The 20,456-nt window shown below is 45.4% G+C and overlaps 1 protein-coding gene across 3 annotated transcripts in view; it reads right to left on the reverse strand.

Annotated features, from left to right (window-relative positions):
• The window catches only part of ADAM19 (ADAM metallopeptidase domain 19), a 98,205-nt gene that overhangs the window by 21,416 nt on the left and 56,333 nt on the right, over positions 1-20,456 (reverse strand). For 2 of the 3 annotated variants that reach the window (XM_001137856.8, XM_009450056.5), the window contains exons 7-13: positions 20,148-20,213; positions 14,746-14,817; positions 10,595-10,761; positions 8,339-8,423; positions 6,952-7,091; positions 4,084-4,261; positions 859-948 (exon numbers count right to left, since the gene is read on the reverse strand). In XM_001137856.8, the coding sequence (XP_001137856.4) occupies positions 859-948; positions 4,084-4,261; positions 6,952-7,091; positions 8,339-8,423; positions 10,595-10,761; positions 14,746-14,817; positions 20,148-20,213 (798 nt within the window). The remainder of the gene's footprint in view (positions 1-858; positions 949-4,083; positions 4,262-6,951; positions 7,092-8,338; positions 8,424-10,594; positions 10,762-14,745; positions 14,818-20,147; positions 20,214-20,456) is intronic. The other variant, XM_016954120.4, reaches the window with a different exon arrangement.

Genomic DNA, 20,456 nt, shown 5'->3' on the forward strand with positions numbered 1-20,456 from the left:
ATGGATAATTACATATGTCCGCATATATAACTACATATGTATGTTACATAACCCCCCAGCAAGGCTGGGGATAACACCTTCTGATCAAACATATTAATATTTCTGTAATGCAATATAAATATTCACTTTAGGAGTGATTTTTTTTTAAAAAGACTATAATTCATCTCATGTCAATTCAGGTCAAGTTTTGCCACCAAATGTGTTTACATTTTTTTTCAGCTTTTAGAACTCCCTTAATTTCAGAATTGTGGAAGAGAGATTGTGGTTCTACGGTAACACTAGCAGCAACAGACAATTTATCTCTCACATCAATATTAGGAATGTGGGCGCCAGAGTCAGGGAAAGCTGGATTCAGTCCCTTCCTGACTGCCTGATTCCAGATAAACCTCTTATCCCCTATAAGCTCTAGTTTCCACATCTTAAAATAAGGATAGTCACATATATTTTATGGGGTTTTTGTGAGGAGAGAATGAGATAACGTACATAAAATTCCCAGCACAGTGCCTGGCATCTACTAACAGGTCCATTAATGTCAATACAAATTATGATAATTATTATTGTTTATGAGCTCAATAAAATCAAGCCCACTCTCTCTGGATACTTCTTTAAAAAAGAAAAAAAAAAAGTACCATTTCCAAAGAAGCGCCACCCTCCTCTGGGATGATCTGAATTCAGTGAGGCCCAGTATAGGAATAGTAAATTTTATTCAAGGCACCTTTCCTGCTCTGTGTTTCTGAAACTCTGTTGCCATCACACCCCCAGGATGGAGGCAAATCCCCAGCCATCCACCCCAGCAGAGCAGTCCTGTGGTCCCACTGTCAGGCCAGGGCCCAAGGCGTGGAGAAAAGGGCCACTTACCTTACACTGGTGGCAGCAGGAGCCATGAGCACACTCCGCCCCCGGCCTCAGGGTACAATTAGAGGCATTGCAGCAGGGGTTGTTACATTCCTGGGGAGGCAGTGGGGTGGGTGTGAGTGGGGGAGGGCGTTCACCACCCCCAACATTTTCCCCACCCTTGCCCACACACCCCTGGAACCCCAGCTCTCTAGCAACTCCCTTTTTTTTTTTTTTTTTTTGAGAGGGAGTCTCGCTCTGTCACCCAGGCTGGAGTGCAGTGATGCAATATCTCGGGTCACTGCAACCTCTGCTTCCTGGGTTCAAGCGATTCTCCCGCCTCAGCCTCCGAAGTAACTCAGACCACAGGCACACCCCACCACACCTGGCTAATTTTTGTATTTTTAATAGCGATTGGGTTTCGTCATGTTGGCCAGGCTGGTTTCAAACTTCTGACCTCAAGTGATCCACCTGCCTCGGCCTCCCAAAGTGCTGGGATTATAGGCATGAACCACCGCACCTGGCCTAGAAACTTTTGACCTCAAAAATCATGTGACAGCTTCGTCACTAAGCTAATGTGTACCTGTCACAAGAACCATATATATGCACAATCATTAGTAACATGACTTGGACACAGCTACATCTTTTTTTGAGACAGTCTGCAACCTTCTCCTCCTAGGTTCAAGCAATTCTCATGCCACAGCCTCCCAAGTAGCTGGGACCACAGGCACACACCACCGTGCCCCGCCAGGACACAGCTACATTTTGAGTATGAATATTTTCCAAGGCATTTTCTACACACATACATATATACTTATACTTACTTTACAAAATCATAGTATCCACAGTGTTTTTTTACTTAATATAACATGCGTATTTCTCCCTGTAACTATGTAGTCTTCTAAAATGGACTTTTTAGCAGAGTATATGGAAATTTTATGATTTGTTTTTCTAATCCCCAGTAGAACATCCAGACACCCTGTCTTTCATGGGTGCCCTCCTGCCCCCAACCCTCCTAGGCTTTCTTATGAAAAGGGGCTGCCGGTGCAAGAGTCTGCTGGAACAACCTCTCCAAACAGTTTATGTCAACTCCTGGGCCTGTTTCCTTAGATTTTTTTCTCCATCTGCTTCTCTTCCTAAGCCCTTCCTGGCCTGGACCTTTCTGGAACAGAAGATCTCCAAGGGTTCCTTGCTCTCCCCCAGCCTGAGATTTTTAAAAGATGATGAGGCGTTCCAGTGGCCCTGAGAGTCCTCATCACACTCTTACAGTATTAACAGGCCAATCCATCAGCCATTGATGAAAAGTGTACGGGGCTCCACAGATCTCTCCACCACAGCCTTATGAGGCAGCCTTGTCCCCATTCCACAGACGGGGATGCTGTGGCTCAGGCAAGTCCAGTAGCTGGCCGAGGGACACACCTGCTGAATTCAAGTCAGGTCTGCCTGAGGCCTACCTCATGTTTATCAACCTTATACCCGTAACTGTCCAGGGCTCTAGCATATTGGAGAGCCACATCCCATCCCCTGACCACAGACACCTGTCCACCTGTCTCCCCTAAGAGGAGGAATAGAACACTTTCCTCCCATTATTCTCCCACCACGTTGGGCTCCAGGAAGACCTGCATTCCTGCCTTCCTAATGTACCATATTTCTTCCCACGAAGGCACAGGCTCCCCTTCCACCTGAAATGTGCCTTCCCTCCTGCGTGCCTCACTAACTCCTAATGCAGCCTTCAGATATGGGCTCCAGGTCACCTCCCACACAAGCAAGGAGGTTCCCCCTCACATTATATATGTTCAGAGCACTGTGTCATTTGTCTTCCTAGCACTTGCCATGGACTGTACATATATTCTTTTGCAATTATTTCAATATGTGTTTCTCCCACTAGACTATCAGCTCCCCAAGGACAGGAACTATGTCATTTTTGCCACTCATCCTAACCCTAGGACCAGACACAGTAGCCCACACTCAGTGTGCCTGTTGAATGAGCAACTGCTCAGAACCTAAGCCAACTGGCCATGCCCACTCTCAGGCCATTCCTCAACCCCAGTGGCCCTCCATGTTCATACCACTCCCTCCTTTCTGATGGGTCTATGTTGATCTCTCTGGGCTCATGGTGGTGGGGGTGGCATCCTTGACTAGTTCTTGTTTTATTCTGAAAGTGACATACTGGCATTAAAAAAAGAAAATCACATCACAGAGGTCATAGGCAGGGTGCGGTGGCTCACGCCTGCAATCCCAGTGCTTTGGGAGGCCGAGGTGGGTGGATAATCTGAGGTCAGGAGTTTGAGACCAGCCTGGCCAATGTAGCAAAACTCTGTCTCTACTAAAAGTACAAAAAAAAAAAAAATTAACCAGGTGTGGTGGCACACACCTGTATTCCCAGCTACTCAGGAGGCTGAGGCAGGAGAATCGCTTGAACCCTGGAGGTGGAGGTTGCAGTGAGTGGAGATCATGTCACTGCACTCCAGCCTGGGCAACAGAGTGAGAGAGAGAAGGCCATAAAATCAGATTTTTTTTTCCATTTATACAGAACCTCAGTCTCACCCCCATAATTTACTGTTACTTGTTATCTACCCCAAATTGTTATGCATGTATAAACATACATATTTTCAGCCTTCAAAAAATAGAGACGAAACAATCCAGTTCTGCTTTCTGCAGAAACCACATGCATTTGTTAAAAATGACCGGGCTCTGCCGTGTACCCTCCACACTCACTGTGAAGATCAGAAGGAAGGAGAGAGTTTACACATAAACAGTTCCTCCTAGCAGCCCTTTTGGGACTTGACAGCACTTCCTACATCCCCTTTCCATCATCTCTCCTCCAGCCTAAACAGCATGAGCTTGTTATTTTAAGCATCCTCATAAGGCCCCTGTTCAAGCCCATATATCTGGCTGTGTGGCCTCCAGAATAAATTCCGTGCAGCTGGAGGGCAAGCAGGCATGTGCAGCTCCACTGAGGAAGAGAGAGTCAACATGCCACGTGATCGTGGTTTCTGGTTAGACCAGACACTCATAAGAAGAACTGATCTTGGACACTAGCGATGCTGGCCACAAACTAGCAGAGGCGGCACAAACACTCCAACTGGAAGGCTTCTTCATATCTGATTTTTCATGGGGTATTTATTGGACAGTTATATGTAGGAAACACCTGTGACTAAGAAATTTTCAATTGTGTTCTCTTTGACCTTGAGCTTTGAAACCAATGCAAATTCTTCCCCTCCCACTAGCACCATTGTGACCCCTCACCTCTTCTTCTCCACAGTCACACTCTTCCCCATCTTCCAGATACCCGTTCCCACACCTCCGGCCTCCATACAACATCCTGGTGTCTGGCATGTTGGAGAGACACATTCCACCACCTGACTGCAGATACCTGTCCAGCTCCCTCCTGTTGCATCCATTGAACACTTTGGGAAAGGGGTGCCTGGCAGAGGACAAGGCTGGAATTAGTGGGGAGTTTGAGCATCTAGCAGTCAGGCAGGTGTCACTCATGCTGTCACTCCTGCTACCCGTGGGGCTGACTCCACCTGGGTTCAGACTCCCATTGTCTCACACACATACATTCTGGCCCCTTAGAACATTTACCAATACATTAATTTAGAATTTTTTCATCCCTTGAGTTCATGTCCTTAGTAGGGACATGGACGAAGCTGGAAACCATCATTCTCAGCAAACTATTGCAAGGACAGAAAACCAAACACCGGATGTTCTCACTCATAGGTGGGAACTGAACAATGAGAACACTTGGACACAGGAATGGGAACATCACACACCGGGGCCTGTCGTAGGGTAGCAAGAGGCAGGGAGGGATAGCATTAGGAGATATACCCAATGTAAATGACGAGTTAATGGGTGCAGCACACCAACACGGCACATGTATACATATGTAACAAACCTGCACGTTGTGCACATGTATCCTAGAACTTAAAGTATTAAAAAAAAAAAAAATTCTTTCATTCTTAGTGATGAGATATTAACCACCCCATAACATTCTATTTTTCTCAGTCGGCATGGAGAAAGCATTTGAGAATCAGGAGTAGCAATTTCTGCCCATTGCATGAGGGGGTTGCGATAAGTAAAGGGTTGTGAGTGTGTTACAAGAGGTCTCCTGAGACTTAGCACTGAAGAAAACACCAGCCAACCTAAACTTTTCCTGAAGCTGATATCAGGTGAATATTCTCTTGTGACAGAGGACCAGGCCAAAAAAAGGCCAAGATCATAAGTTTTATTTCATTTTGGGCCAGTGATCTCACTGCTGTTCTAAGGATGCAGAGGGCACTCCAAACTCAACCAGCCAACTCATAAACGCATGCTCTTTATCACAGGAGTATGGAAGGTCCTGGGTCCTACCATTGGTGAAAAGGACAAAAAGTACAACCATCTGGGTCTACAAAAGGAGAGTTATCCTGCTCCCAATTCTCTAAACCAATTAAAGGTTAAACCCTCCAAGAAACTGGAGCTTTTCCTTCAGTGGGAAGGTATGCTACAAGGAGTTTGTTACTAATAATTGTTAAACTATCTATATTTGTGAATAATTTAAAAATGAAAGAGAGTAGTAATCAATATAACTCTCAATCATTTGTCTTCAGATACGCTTTTTAGATTGAGAGAGAAAGGGGTGAGCTTAACTATGAGCTTATAGGGATCCAGGCATGACTGTGAAGTTGTATCCTGCTTCATTCTTTTTTTGTTGTTGCGGTTTTGAGACGGAGTCTTGCTCCGTTGCCCAGGCTGAAGGCTGCAGTGCAGTGGCACAATCTTGGCTCACTGCAACCTTTGCCTCTCGAGTTCAAGTGATTCTCCCGCCTCAGCCTCCCTAGTAGCTGGGACCATAGCCGTGCACCACCACACCCAGCTAATTTTTGTATTTTTGGTAGAGACGGGGTTTCACCATGTTGGCCAGGCTGGTCTCGAACTCCTGACCTCAGGTGAACTGCCCACTTCAGCCTCACAAAGTGCTGGAATAACAGTCGTGAGCCACCACACCCAGCCAACAGCATCCTTTCCGTGTCACAGCTGAGAAGTAATTTTAAAAAATTGACACCAGAGCTCTAAGAAAGCTGCACTGTTTCTTGGAGACATTGAAACACCATTCTCTAAGAATCATAAACAGGCCCTAATGGTGTGGGGTGAAGGAACACAAGGTCCCATCGTGATGCCTTCCAAAGAGCCTGGAAGAACCCAATGCTTTGTGCTGCCTGAGTCCAGATGCTAGAAGACAAGTCCTTTGAAGAAACTCCCTAATTCTCTTCAGAGACTCTGGTTTTAAAAATCCCTCATGACCGGCCGGGCGCGGTGGCTCACGCCTGTAATCCCAGCACTTTGGGAGGCCGAGGCGGGTGGATCACGAGGTCAGGAGATCGAGACCATCCTGGCTAACATGGTGAAACCCTGTCTCTACTAAAAATACAAAAAATTAGCCGGGCGTGGTGGCAGGCGCCTGTAGTCCCAGCTACTCAGGAGGCTAAGGCAGAAGAATGGTGTGAACCTGGGAGGCAGAGCTTGCAGTGAGCGGAGATCACACCACTGCACTCCAGCCTGGGCGACTGGACTCTGTCTCAAAAAAAAAAAAAAAAAAAAAAAAATTTCCTCATGACCACAGGGAGATGCAGCTGCCTTACCCTGTTCCTCATGGGTAATGTGGCCTGCAAACTCCCTGAGAAGTCACTGTGGGGTGTGTGGATGGCCCTCTTCTTCAACTTGTTCTGTTACATCGGAGCTTTCAATGAAGCCTGGAATTGAAACAGCACTGATCCAACTCTCTTGGGATAGAAGAATTAAGGGTTGTGGCTATGATCAAAATGTGTCCTCATCAAAAATTCATGAAATAAAAAAGACACATATGGCCAAGCCAATTTTATAACTCAACACCTTAAAACAGAAATTAAATAAATCTAGGGTTACACCAGCACCAAACCTCCTGCTGGAAAGTTAAGTTCTTGCTGCACATTTGCCTTGGTCTTCTCTCAATTTCTTTGTTGCAAAAACTACATTTTTTGGCCCCATCAGAAGTTTAAGGGAGTCTCAGTGGGGCCAGCTGGGAGGAACCCCTGGGTCACACTGTCCAGGTGTGCCCGCCCTCCTCCCCATCCTCCCTCTTGCTGTTTGACTCACCCAGTGGCAGCTGCCATGATGCACCCACCATCAGCCGCACTGGCCGAGCAGCAATCCGCAGAATCATGGGTCATGCCAAAGTTGTGGCCCATCTCGTGGGCCATGGTGGCAGCCACGCCAATGGCATTCTCGGAGTGGTCCTGCTCAGAAGACAGAGTTGAGGTCAAGGTCAAGGGGACAGATCTGCCTCTGCCCCCCATCCCTGCCTTATCCTTAGCCAAGTCTTGCAGGTCTCCACCAATTCCACTGTCACTGAGCATACAGACTCTCCATATGTGCCTCTGACAGCAAGGCTGAATCTGCTGTCACTAGGAGGAAATCAAATGTTTAAAATTCCATGTTTCCTGAGTTCTCAAAGGTTGCAGACCACAACTGACCTATGGATGAACTTCCAGACCAATAAATGCTTTCAGAATAAATAAAAGAGGAAGATTTTTCCCCATTCTTCTTCTGAACATATATATTTCTCCAGACATAAGGAAATCAACATAGAAAACACCACCTTGATTCAAACATAGGGTGTACTTGGCTTAGTGTTTCCTGAGAAAACCACACAAGACAGATACACTCCAGGCACAGCACTTGGTGTACTGTCTGATGATGCAAAAGCTAAAGAAATCAAGAGGGAAAAAACCCAGCAGGAAAGAAGCAGCAGAAAGAGATTTACTAAACATGGAAGTGTGTTTCCTGCATTATTTCATTTAATTCCCATTCCTATCCTATGATTATCAACTGTAAAACTATGTGTTTTTTACAGCTGAGAACACTCATTAACTCACCCAAAATCACACAGCTGTTCTTTGAACCCAACAGGCTCAGACCCTAGAGCCTGTGGTTTTGGCCATTATGCTACTTTGTCGATAAATACAGAATGGATAGAAGGACAGACAAATAGATGAAGACAAGTCTTCCTTGATATGCACTTCACAGGTTAGAAATGAAGAGTCAAAACAAATAGTCTCACGAAGTCAGAGTGAATTTCAAAAGAAGGCAGTAATTTCCTAACCATGACTTTGAGACAGGTTCTTGTTTCTTAATGACATATATAACAGCACACGACCTGAAATAAAAATACTTTTAACCTCTACTCTCTTACTATTTTCCAGCCCCTGGTTTGGAACATATGAGATCTAGTGATGTATGCATGTAATCTCTTCAGGGTTCCTGAGCTTGAAGATACAGAATGAACTATAATAAATGAAAATTCACCCTTCGGTACCTCCATCTCTTAGAACTTAATGACTTCATTTTAAACAATTGCCCTTCCTGATGTCAAAACTTTTTCTGCTACAATAATAAATATCAACTTATTATTCAAAAGATGACCTCTGGTCTTGAAAGGCAGCTCAGCGCCTTCTGCAGCGCACACACACGGGCTGAGACTCACCATGTTGACTCCTCCAGACTGGTACACAGAGCACATGGCCATGAGGGGGGCCAGGCCGATGGTGGTGCCGTGGAAGGACATGCCCCTGCAGGAGGCAAGGAGAGACGGTGACCGGGGACGAGACTAAGAGGGCTGTTCCAATGTGCCCGGGAGTAAGTGGCCATCACGGGGTTCCCTGGCCCCACTGACTTTCCCAGGTCATTCCCAAGGGGAGAGGCCCTTGTAACCAGGCCAACTGGACAACTTCCAGCTCACCACACCTCTCACCTCCTCTCACCTACTCCCTCATGACTCCAGAGCAACACAAAGAGAGAGAGAAAGGTCGTTTATCTCCCACAATATACCCATAGCTGATTCCTTGGAAGGAAATGGGCAGGGTTTGCAAAGCTGCATTGCATTCCTGCTGCACAGGAAAAGGTCAGAAGGAGAGGTTGATGGAAGGGTGGCACAGATTCTGATGCTGAAGTGAATCACTCCCACTTCCACCAGCTGCCGGGATCCAATACCTTACCCCTGGCTCTGTGGTGTGAGTCCCACAGGGTAGGGGTGGGGGCATCGGGGCAGCAGCTGCGGGGCCAATGATGCTTCATTCCCACATACTCAGGGGCCAAGGAAACAGCTGTGCCCCATCAGGAGCCTCACAAAGTGCAGCTGGATGCAAGAATGAGCTGTTTCTGCCTTTGTTTTGCAATGGGATCCTAATCTGCCAGCAGCAAGCTTCATTTTCCCCAGTTGAATACATCCCTCTTTCAGTTATATACATCCAGGGTAGAGGAGAAGAAAAAAAAAAAAACTACCAGTGTTTCTGTGCATGCCACAAACATGTAATGTATTTAAAGAACCTATATGGAAATTCATTATGTGGTACTTATCTCCACGTTTGTCTTCTCATCTAGACCATGATATCTTTGACAGCAAGACTATCTTAACTATTTTGGGATCAGTAGAACCTAGCACAGAATCTCACACATAGTGGGTATATAATAAATGTTTGCTGAATTACAGGCAGACTTATCTTCAGAGAAACAATCTGCAAAGAAATATGCAAAATCTATGCAAATTGATATGAAGTCCTACTAGTTATTTTCTACATGTTCCAAAGTTCAGGCCAAAAGTTCTAATAGCCAAAGACTCTTCCTAGGCAAATGTACTGTCATGAAGTAACTATTTACAGCCCAGGTTTTGGGGACAGTTATTTTTCCCAGTTTCTTTAAAAGGATAAGCCAAACTTTAAATGATTATTAACTCAGCTATATTTAGGGAACAGAAGAAAAATGGTTTGAAGGCCAGGCATGTGTGGCTCACGCCTATAATCCCAGCACTTTGGGAAGCCGAGGCGGGCGGATCACTTGAGGCCAGGAGTTCAAGACCAGCTTGGCCAACATGGCGAAATCCTGTCTCTATTAAAAATACAAAAATTGGCCGGGCATGGTGGTGCATGCCTATTACTTGGGAGGCTGAGGCACTAGAATTGCTTGAGCCCAGGAGGCGGAGGTTGCAGTGAGCCGAGATCACGCTACTGCACTCCAGCCTAGGCGACAGATGGAAACTGTCTCAAAAAAGAAAAGAAAAAAAAGAAAAGAAGACAAATGGTTTTATTATCTATATGCCTTTTGTTGTAACTGCCTCAAAATACCTTCAGAAGTCAACACTAATAAATACCAAATAATCACCCTGGGGCACTGTCACATGTGACCCCCATCACTGTCTCTCCCGGGCTGATGAAAATCTAGCACAATCCCTCCTCAATGTCTCCCTCCAACCAAACCCTCAGTTCCTGCACTAACACTTGGACTCTCTCAAGCACTCAGCCTTGTACCCCTTGGGAACCAAGTGAAGGACAACACAAGGAGCCCGCTCTCCTGTGCCTGTGTTGGGAGATCAGCTCATGTATTAGAACAAAGCGCCAGGAAGATTGAGATGAGTCTCTTAGAAAGTCTAAGACCTGACCAACAGTCATTCCCTTCCCAAATACATACACAATTATTTCAGATGCTCAATGGAATATGTGTAAGTCTAATTTTCCCATTAGACTGTAAACATTTCTTAGGACTAATGTGACTCAGGCTTTTAAACATTTTCTGGGGTATGCTGGGTACAGAGCGCATGTTTAGGAAATGCCTGATTCTCTGGACCAGGGAGTCAGAATGGCCTTGTACAACCAACACTCGCCATGGGGCAAACTTTGAGCATGTGCTGGGTGGGCAGAGGCTTTGCAGCCAAGGACAACACAACATATGGAAAAAGGCTATTTACGTGATTAATTGGGCGTTGTCATGGTACTTCTGGGCAAGCAGCTTGCGCCTCCAACTGAGAAAGGACCAGAGGGTAGAATATGGATTCTCTGAAACTTCACACATGTTCCCATGGGTCCACACTTCCAAGCCCACGAGAGCAATCCGGATGTTCAAGGATCGGTAAAACTGAAAGGACACAGAAAAACCACAGTATCTGTCAATACCACCTGGGATTTAAAAGCCCCTTCCTTTCATTCTGTTGGAGCTTGAGATTAAAAAGAAAAAAAACTAAAACTAAAAAAATAAAAATAAATTTTTTTAAAAAAAGCTCCTTCCTAGCCTAAGAACTCAGAGCACAGATACCAGATTTCTCTTCTGCCCATGGCTCCAACAGAAGGAGGCAACTGGTGTTACTGACATTTTTTAGAAAGGGAAAATGAGATCCTGAGAGAGAGCAGGACATTCTGGTGGCAGAACTGCGGTGACTTTGTTTAGAGATGACTGAGATAGGACATAAAATTGCTTTCAGATATGAATAGGTCTATCATGTGGAAAAAGTTGTTCTGCATGATGTTCAAGTAGGGCTTAGGTCAATAGGTAAAACAGACAGGAACATAAATTTCATTTTAAAATAGGAAGAAGGCTTTCAAACAAAGCCGGTCATGAGATAGCTCAGAGCTGAGCTTTGCTGTCTTCTGTAATCAGTGCCCTTGGCCAGGCTGTCTGGTACAATTTTTTTCTCCCAATTCCTTATGTGGGCCTTATCTTTCTTATGGGTATCTAAAAAGTTCTCTGGTATATAGATTTTTTAAAGCCACTTCATTGAGGTATAATTTGCATACCATAATACCCACCTATTTTAAGTATACAGCTCAATGCTTTTTGGTAAATTTACCAAGTTTTAAAGCCATCACCAGCTAAGCGTGGTGGCTCACACCTGTAATCCCAGCACTCTGGGAGGCTAAGGTGGACGGATCACATGAGGTCGGGAGTTCGAGACCAGCCTGACCAACATGGAGAAACCCCATCTCTACTAAAAATACAAAATTAGCTGGGCGTGGTGGCGCATGCCTGTAATCCCAGCTACTCAGGAGGCTGAGGCAGGAGAATCACTTGAACCCGGGAGGCAGGGATTGCGGTGAGCCAAGATTGTGCCATTGCACTCCAGCCTGGGCCACGGGCGAAACTCCGTCTCAAAAAAAAATAAAAATAAAATAAAGCCATCGCCATCATCCAGTGTTAGAATATTTTCATCACATCGGTGAGATCCCTCATGTCTATTGATAGTCATTTCCCATTCTCACCCTCAGCCCAGGCAACCATGCATCTACTTTGTTTCTATTCTGCCTTTTCTGGACATTTGTTACAATATGTGGTTTTGTGTGTCTGGCTTCTCTCACTTACCATAATGTTTTTGAGATGTATCCATGTGTTAGAGTGTATTCGTTTATGATTTCTCTTTATTGCTGAATAATATTCTTTCGTATGGATATACCAAATTATATTAATACATGGATATTTTATTATAAAATGTCTCCCACTCATTTTGGAAGTAAATGAGTATAAATGACATAAAAGTGCACAGATAGGCTTACTCTTCAAATTTTCTTCCCCATCCCTGGATAGTCTCAGGTTTTGTCAAGGATGGAATAAGCAGGTTGCAAGCAATAGACTACAGACGTCCTTGGTAATCTTCAGGGTTTTGTCCAAACCAGAGATCCTGAAATTCTATACGCAAGATCTGACTCGACCTCCTCGAGGCTAGAGCTACATCTAATCTTTATGATCTGGCATTTTTCATCTCATACAAATATAAGCAGGAGGAGGGTTTTCTTTAAAGCTAAACCACTGGAAGGTGTGGATACAACGGGTTCTTTGATAGGTCCACCCTACAAATACTGAGCCAGTGACTTAATAAAAAGCCCCATGTATGGAGAGGACATAATGAGCAGGAGATACCATCTTTATCCAAAATTGGTAGGTACTGCCCCAGCTGAAAAGAATAATCATAGCACCAACATTTTTCCACCACTTTTTATGTACTAGGCACTGAGGCTTAGAGAAGTTAAGGAACCTGCCCAAAGTCTCAGCAAGAAGATGGTGGAGCCAGGATGAAGGCCCAAATTACAACCTCAGAGCCTATTTGTGACCCTTTACCACTTCAGTGCTGCAGTACCTACACATCCAGATAATCCACTCGTTCCAAGAAACGCTGGTCAAGATGGGCTCCAGATTCAGTGAAATATCAGTTTATTTCAACAGAAATTTTGATTTTTCTGTTTTGTGCCAGTTCAATCGTTACAGAAAATAAAAGGTTCAGATTCCAATTTGAATTTGCTTTACTAGGGAGCTTTTGAAGGAAGTAAACTTGGCTTTTTTTCACAGTTACAGAAAAACATTTTGGATTGGGTTCATGATTCAGCACGAGTCCAATTCATTCCAGTTTTAGTTCAACAATAGTTCAGTTCAAGTAGCTAGGTCAGCAAGCTCCAGAGAAGTGGGCGTGGCTTCCCTTACCCGCCAGGAGTGACTAACACCAGCCGCGAGGAGAGAGCCAAGACGGCTGCACAGGATGCATGGGCCACCCAGGCTTAGGGCTTTCAGTAAGGACTGGGGCTTGCTGGTGCCTCTCTTCTCCCTTCACTTGTCACCAGCGCCCTTGGTTCCAACACATACCCCACAGAGGGGATACCCAGCCAAGTCCAAACCTGCCAGGTCTCCAAACAATAGATGTCACATGGGGGAAAGCAGAGTCAGCCTCCCATATTCTCCCCAGGGAAACAAGCTTCCCTTGTTTTCCCAGATGTTGAATGTTTGGGTTGTAGGATTATTTAAATGTTATTCTTGAAGTGAGTCAGGAGCTAGAGGGAGGACTGGACTGTGTCCCTAGAGTCTGTCCTTCCAGGAAATGCCAGTGTTTGACTTTCACCTGTCACTGACCACTGACCTTTGTTTCCAGAGCCATCTAGGGCAGAAAAAAACCATGGGCATGGAAACTGCCATCTGATGACTTCAGAACTAATACATTTGCCTATTAATCCCTAAAACATATTTTAAGTGATCTCCTATATTCTCTAGTGTTTAGGAAAAAATGATTTTCCCTTTAGACCTGGAATTCATGAATCCCTAGCAGGCCCAAAGTTAAGCTTCATCCATGTTATGAGTATTCTAAAATTGTGCAATAAACGTTACCAGATTCTCAAAGAGACTTGTGATCCCAAACACATGAAAAACTACTTTTAAAAACTATATACTACTAGCCTACCAAGAGGCTACTGTCATTCTAGGTTACCTATTCTGCATTTTGTACTATAACAAATATCCTCTTTCATATACACAATGTACTTCCAAGTCCCAGACCAGCCTGTTCTAGTAAAATTCAAAAATGTAGGTATTTCCGAAGAGCATCTTGTAAAAGGTCCTGACCTAGGAAAGTTAACCACTGCACATCCTTCCTAAGAGACAAGACATAATTTTAGGATAACTTTACAGATGGAGACTTTATAGATTAGCCCCAAGCAACCCACTTCTCAGACAATCCGCTTCTCAAGCAACCCACTTCTCAAACAGCCCACTTCTCAAACAGCCCACTTCTCAACTTTTAAGGCTGTGTGTCTTTCCCACCCTGACCTACCTCAATTCCCTCCTAAGTCAGAGAATCCCTGGGCTTTATATCTGGAAGGAACCTTAAAGAACCTTAAAGGATTCTTAAACTGGGCTCTTCCATGCCCCAAGCTGCTCGGGAGCCACTGCAGGGGTAAGAGGAAGGGGTCAGAAGGACAGTGTTCTGGGTCCTCACCCCCGCTCCCGCTTAGAGCAGTCTGTTTTCATCTAACTTTTATAGTAGATATTGGCATAAGATTTCATTTTTTAAAATTCCACCAGGAAAATAAAAATAACAAAAAAAAACCACACATTGATTTACGACAGCCTTTCTATTTATAAGCTGAAAACAGAACAAAAGAAAAAAAATGCAGCACAAAGAAAATGAGTTACTTGCCTAAGGGTACGTAGTTCAGGGCTCTGTCATGACCGCCCTGGGCCTCTATGGCACTGCTCATTCCCTTTCAGAAGATGGCTGGGGCAGCCAATCCAGCAGAAGGCAGCTCCAGTGCCCTTGGAAGTGCTGGCACCTGGCACCTTTCCCACAAAGTACACACCTGGTCTCACCTTATCAACATAGTTGGCGATCTCTATGAGCTTGTGTTTGGTGGCGTCCTGGTCTCGTCGATTCTTCTGAAACTAAATGGGACAAGCAGAACCATGTGAGATCCCAGAACCTCTCACAGGATGCTTCCTGCGCCCCATTACTTGTCTTTGAATTTGCTCTTATTTTCTTCTGTCTTCTATGAGCCATCATTTTTATGCAATTGTCTTCCCCACCACAGTAAGAGCTTTGGAGGGTAGGACCTGTCAACATCCATCTTCATATCCACAGCTACTAGCTCAGCGCAGCACACACAGTAGGCATGCAATAATTATGCACGGAGTAGAATTGCCTTCCTCTAACCCTTGAAGCACATCTTATTCTCCTGTCCTTCGAATTACATGGCCTCTGGCAAACTCCCACTGGGGCTTAGGAGGACTGATCCAATCCTCACCGTGGTCATCACCCCAACATGAAGCCACCATTACACAGATCTCATGAGGCTTCCCTACATGTGGTCAATCAACAATGATCGAATTGCTGCTGAATGCCTGCTATGGGCAAGGCATTGTGCTTAGCACTATGTAGGACACAAAGAAGTGTGAGATCTTGGTTCTAGCCTAGAGGAGCTTCAATTAAAACAGAGAGGGCCAGAAATAACTGTGGCAGATGCTGAGTGACAGATCCTGTACTTAAGGAGTATAGAACTGAAATGGTTGAGAAAACCTGCTGGGAAAACGTGCACAGAAATAACCACAGTGGGAGGTCATGTGAATGACATGAGTGCCAACGAGGAGGACCATAAGACACTGGCAAATAGGCTTCATCTTGCACACCACTCAGATCCACTGGCAGTGCCTTCTACAGTGAGAAGAATGAGAAGAATTATGAGACTGCATCGATTCAATCACATTTCTTTTTTTTTTTTTTTTTTTTTTTTGAGACAGAGTCTCGCTCTTGTTGCCCAGGCTGGAGTGCAGTGGCGCGATCTCGGCTCACAACCTCCGCCTCCCGGGTTCAAGCGATTCTCCTGCCTCAGCCTCCTGAGTAGCTGGGATTACAGGTGCTCGCCACCATGGCCAGCTAATTTTTGTATTTTTAGTAATGATGGGGTTTCACCATGTTGGTCAGGCTGGTCTCAAACTCCTGACCTCAAGTGATCCATCTGCCTTGGCCTCCCAAAGTGCTGGGATTACAGGCGTGAGCCACTGCGCCGGCCGTAATCAGACATTTCTAACCAAGCACAGGAAAGAAAGCTGTGTTCCATTAGAAATATCTGCCATGGGTACCAGAAAGAGGACATTTTAGTATGAATACCTCCTATTTACCATTCCTGCCTCAAAAAGATAGATCTCTCTGAGCTGCAATGATGAAGGAAAGCTTCACAGTGTAAAGAGAAAACCTGCTACAACTGCAAATTACATTTAAAAATGATGGGCATGTCCTGTACACTGCCATTGTTACACAGAATCTGGGTCCTCTCTAATTTATCTTAGGTACCCACTATACATGTTATTTCGATTCAAAACCTTCACGTCCTTCCTCCACCCCATCCCATGAGAATATCTAAGCAAGAAAGAACAAGAACAGCCAAGTAAAACAACCTGGGGTATTTGTTTGGCCAGAGGTGTGTACCAGCCCTGATACAGGGAAGAAATCCACCATTTCCCTTTCACCACAGCTTGTGGACATTCTTAGGCTTCCTTAAAACTGCCACTCACCAGAAGAGAATCTGTCACCACTGCTTTCTAGAGTTAGATTCAGTGTGACACTGTAACTTAGACCTTTCCAAGGTGTTAATCCAGGAGTTTCTCATTATAGAGGCCTCCTGTTTCTAAATTGGTCTCTCGGCACAGACAGCGTTGCAGCATTTCCATTCATTTAGTAATATTTATTAGAACATCAGGGTCAGATTTCATTGTCTTTCAAAAAAATATTAATCTTCTCTTCAAAGAACTGCCCAATGAGACCATCATAATTTAAGGAGCGAATTCTGTTGTCCAGAGTATTCTGAAGCAGGAGTCAGCAAACCTTTTCTGCAAAGGCCGGATTAGGCTTTGCGGCCCCATAGTCTCTGCTACAACTCTTCAACTGTGCAGTGGTGGCTCAGAATAATACAGACACCTGTATATATAATACAGAAGCCTGGATAATACAGAAACCAATGGGCCTGGCTGTGTTCCAGTAAAACTTTGTTTGCAAAAACACAGGATAGGCTGGATGTGACCATGGGGTATAGTTTGCAGACCCCTGATGTAAAGAAAGGACTGTCTCAAACTTACATTTTCTAGGGTGACACAGTAAGTACCACATGCAGCACCATCCTTTCCCAGCCACTCTGCACTGTGCCAGCATCATGGAAGTCCTTTACAGGCCTGTGTTTACAGTTATCCTGTCTACTCCTACAACAGCCCACCTTACTCTTTATCCCCACCTGGATTCCGTTCCACCTGGGGAATGAATAAACTGAGAACCACCCTAGAAGCTCCCACCTAGGCCCAGGGAGCGAGGAGCTGCCTGCTCATTTTTACTGCTGACAACTCCCTCTCTAGGCAGCAGCAGGGTCTTGTTCTCCCTATCTGTGTCTCCACTTTCTGCTCTGCATTCAGAGCCCCAAGGCTCTGTCTCTGCAGCAGGTTATAAATCATGGTAAAGCAGCCCTCCCCTTTCCTGCCTTCCCATCCTCTCAGATTAATTAATTAATTGTCAAGAATATATTTCTGTCTGCAGAGGATGGAGACAGGTGGAGAGGGGATGATTCGTGAGCCTGTGAACCCAGCCTGGCCTGTTACACACCCCCACCCCAGTCCCTCAAATGAATCATTCAAAGCCTTCAGCGGAGGGGTGTCCAGGACTGAGAAATGAGCACGTTCCCTTATCCACCACAGCTGCATGAATCACAGCCCTGTTGGGAACCCAGGGCTGTTGCTGAGACACTCTCCTTTGTAAGAGAAAGATGGCTCTAGCTGACACCAGAGTCCTGGAGGCACCTTGAGTGGACACTTTTTCTCTGGAGGTGTGCTGTGACTCTGGAGGTCAGGAGATAGAAGATGCCTAATCCCTGCCTCCCACCATGCTTCCCACTTCTCCAGCTGCTGGAGATTCACACCCAGTGGGTTTTAAAGCCTGCACAGAGATTCCTCTGAGAACAATGCAAGGCCAAAGGGGAGAAACACCCCACCTTTAAACAGAGCAGCTGGGCTCTATATGCTTAACTACTGGGGTTCCCAGGAACTTCCATGTAACCAAAGGATTCTGTAGCTGAAAAAAATGACTCAAGACCATTGTATCAGATGATCACAGATGCAGAACTTAAATGGAAAAATGTCCCAGAGTCAGAGGAGCTCAGTTTTCTTCCACCAGTCCTCCCACTACGGGCAGTCGGGCAGGGCAGGCCAGAGTCAGTTATCTCCTCCCACGACTATGGAGCCTCAGCTGGCTTTTAAACCAGCTTTGGATTTTGCTCCCCACACTACTCCCCCATCCTATACACACACTAGTCTTTGGAGAGGAAACAGAAAACAGAACACACACACACACACGTGCACACACACACACAAACAGCTGTTGGAAAAACCAATATCAACATCAATTAAAATAAAGCTAAACGCTTTTCAAAGCAGAGCACAATGTTCCCTCGGCCCGGAATGCCCTTCACCTCCACTCCTCTGCCCAGTTAACTCCTCCTTGTCTTTTAAGACAGCTTCAAGGGCCACCTCCTTCTGCTGCTAACTAACATCCAGTGACTAACACTCAAAGACCTTCTGGCCTGCAGCCTAGTGCTCTCCCCACCACCAGGCCCTGCTGCCAGGACACATGCTTTGGAAATGTGACTAGGTACAGCGGCCTTAGAATGAGCTCTTTGGGAAGATGGTAGCTAAACCATGTGGATGGGATACAGATAGACTGGAGTTGTGATGGGCTCTATCCTCAGGAGAGACCAAGGCCAGTGTCTGCCCTGCTCGAACACAGCGAGCGCTCAGCTCATAATGACATCCAATGCACAGAAGATGCACTTAGTACTTATATGATGGAGTCACTAAACAAAGTGAGAATTGGAGGTAACATCTGGCTAATTTAGGCAAATATGGGCTCTGGGGCCTAAACTCACTCTTTAGGTGTCTGCTTCAGTGTCAGAGAAGCTTTCCCTAATTCCCAAAACCATGCTGAATCCCCCATTATCTGCACTTTCATCCCTCCTAATGGTCCATCTTAGTGCTTATCACACTTTGGACCTACAGGTTTGTGTGCTGTTACTGCAAACTCTGCAATGCCCGGGGAGGGTCTGTCTTCTTGAGATCTATATATCCAGGTGCTTGGCACATAATAGAAAATCAAGAGATCACTGATGAATAAATGAAATATATGATGAGCCAGGTGAGGGTTCCTCAAATCTTAGAACCTGTCTGATTTGAGGAACATGGAATTAAAGGCTTAACTGCTATGCCTTTAGGTCAGTGGTTCTCAAACTTGACTGCGCAACCCAATCGCCCAGAGGTCTTGTTAAAACATGGATTTCTGGACCCCACCCTGACAGTCTGGGATTCAGGAGGTCAGGGGTAGGGCCCAAGAATTTGCATCTTACACAAGGGTGCTGCTGACGCTGGTGCTCTGGGGACCACATTTTGGGGACCATGGCTTTAGGTCATCATTTGGCAACGACATGATTATAAAAATGGACCCACACACATGGGCAAGAATACAGTTTTCAGTCGGATGACTGGGAATATATTTATTATCTTTGCAAAAAAAAAAGTTTTAGAATTTCCATAGATAATTCCTGGGTTCCTCAGAATAAACACCAGAATCTAAAGGTCTTCAGACCCAGTATAAGAAATGTTAATCAGACAACTGTCTTGATTTTCTATGTGATTGATGTATCAAGCCAGGAGAGGCTTAGCTGTGTGTGGGGGTTGGGGAGGAAGGGGCGGGGGGAGTTGGGGGAGTTCCCCCCAACTGTGTTTAAAATGGCAAAATGAGCCTTTGGTCAGATTTTTTTTCTTTGAGACGGAGTTTCGCTCTTGTTGCTCAGGCTGGAGTGCAGTGGCATGATCTCAGCTCACTGCAACCTCCGCCTCCCAGGTTCAGGAAATTCTACTGCCACAGCCTCCCAAGTAGCTGGGATTACAGGCATGTGCCACCATGCCCAGCTAATTTTGTATTTTTAGTAGAGATGGGGTTTCACCATGTTGGCCAGGCTGGTCTCAAACTCCTGACCTCAGGTGATCCACCCACCTTGCCCACCCAAAGTGCTGGGATTACAGGCGTGAGCCACCGCACCCGGCCTTTGGTGAGATTTAAGGTCAAAATCATAGATGAACTGGAGAAAGATGAATGGGCAACATTTCCCCAAAGCAGTCTGGAGCCTGGAATGGAAGCTATCAAGAGAGCAGTTTTTCTGCAAGACCCATTGCCTCCCCCTTACCTCTAAATAATCAGCCACGAGGTAAAGCTCCACATACTTCATGGAGTTTAAATCTTCCCTTTTCATCTAAGAAAGAGAAACAGATCAGCGCTGTAGAAATAGTGGACTTGGCCTCATTTTTAAAAAACTGCTAAGAAACAGAGCTGCTGGATAAGCAGCAGCTACCTCCGTAATGATTTTGTCATTCGGCACTTGAGATGTTCTTGGCTGTGGTGGCCGTCACTCATATAACACCTTCCACTGCCATTTGGTTATTGCTGGAGGCTGCTCTGGGACCCTGGATTCAGTCCTTTATTCTCAGAAAATACT

Source organism: Pan troglodytes, chromosome 4, assembly GCF_028858775.2.
Source record: "Pan troglodytes isolate AG18354 chromosome 4, NHGRI_mPanTro3-v2.0_pri, whole genome shotgun sequence".
NCBI lineage: Eukaryota > Metazoa > Chordata > Mammalia > Primates > Hominidae > Pan > Pan troglodytes.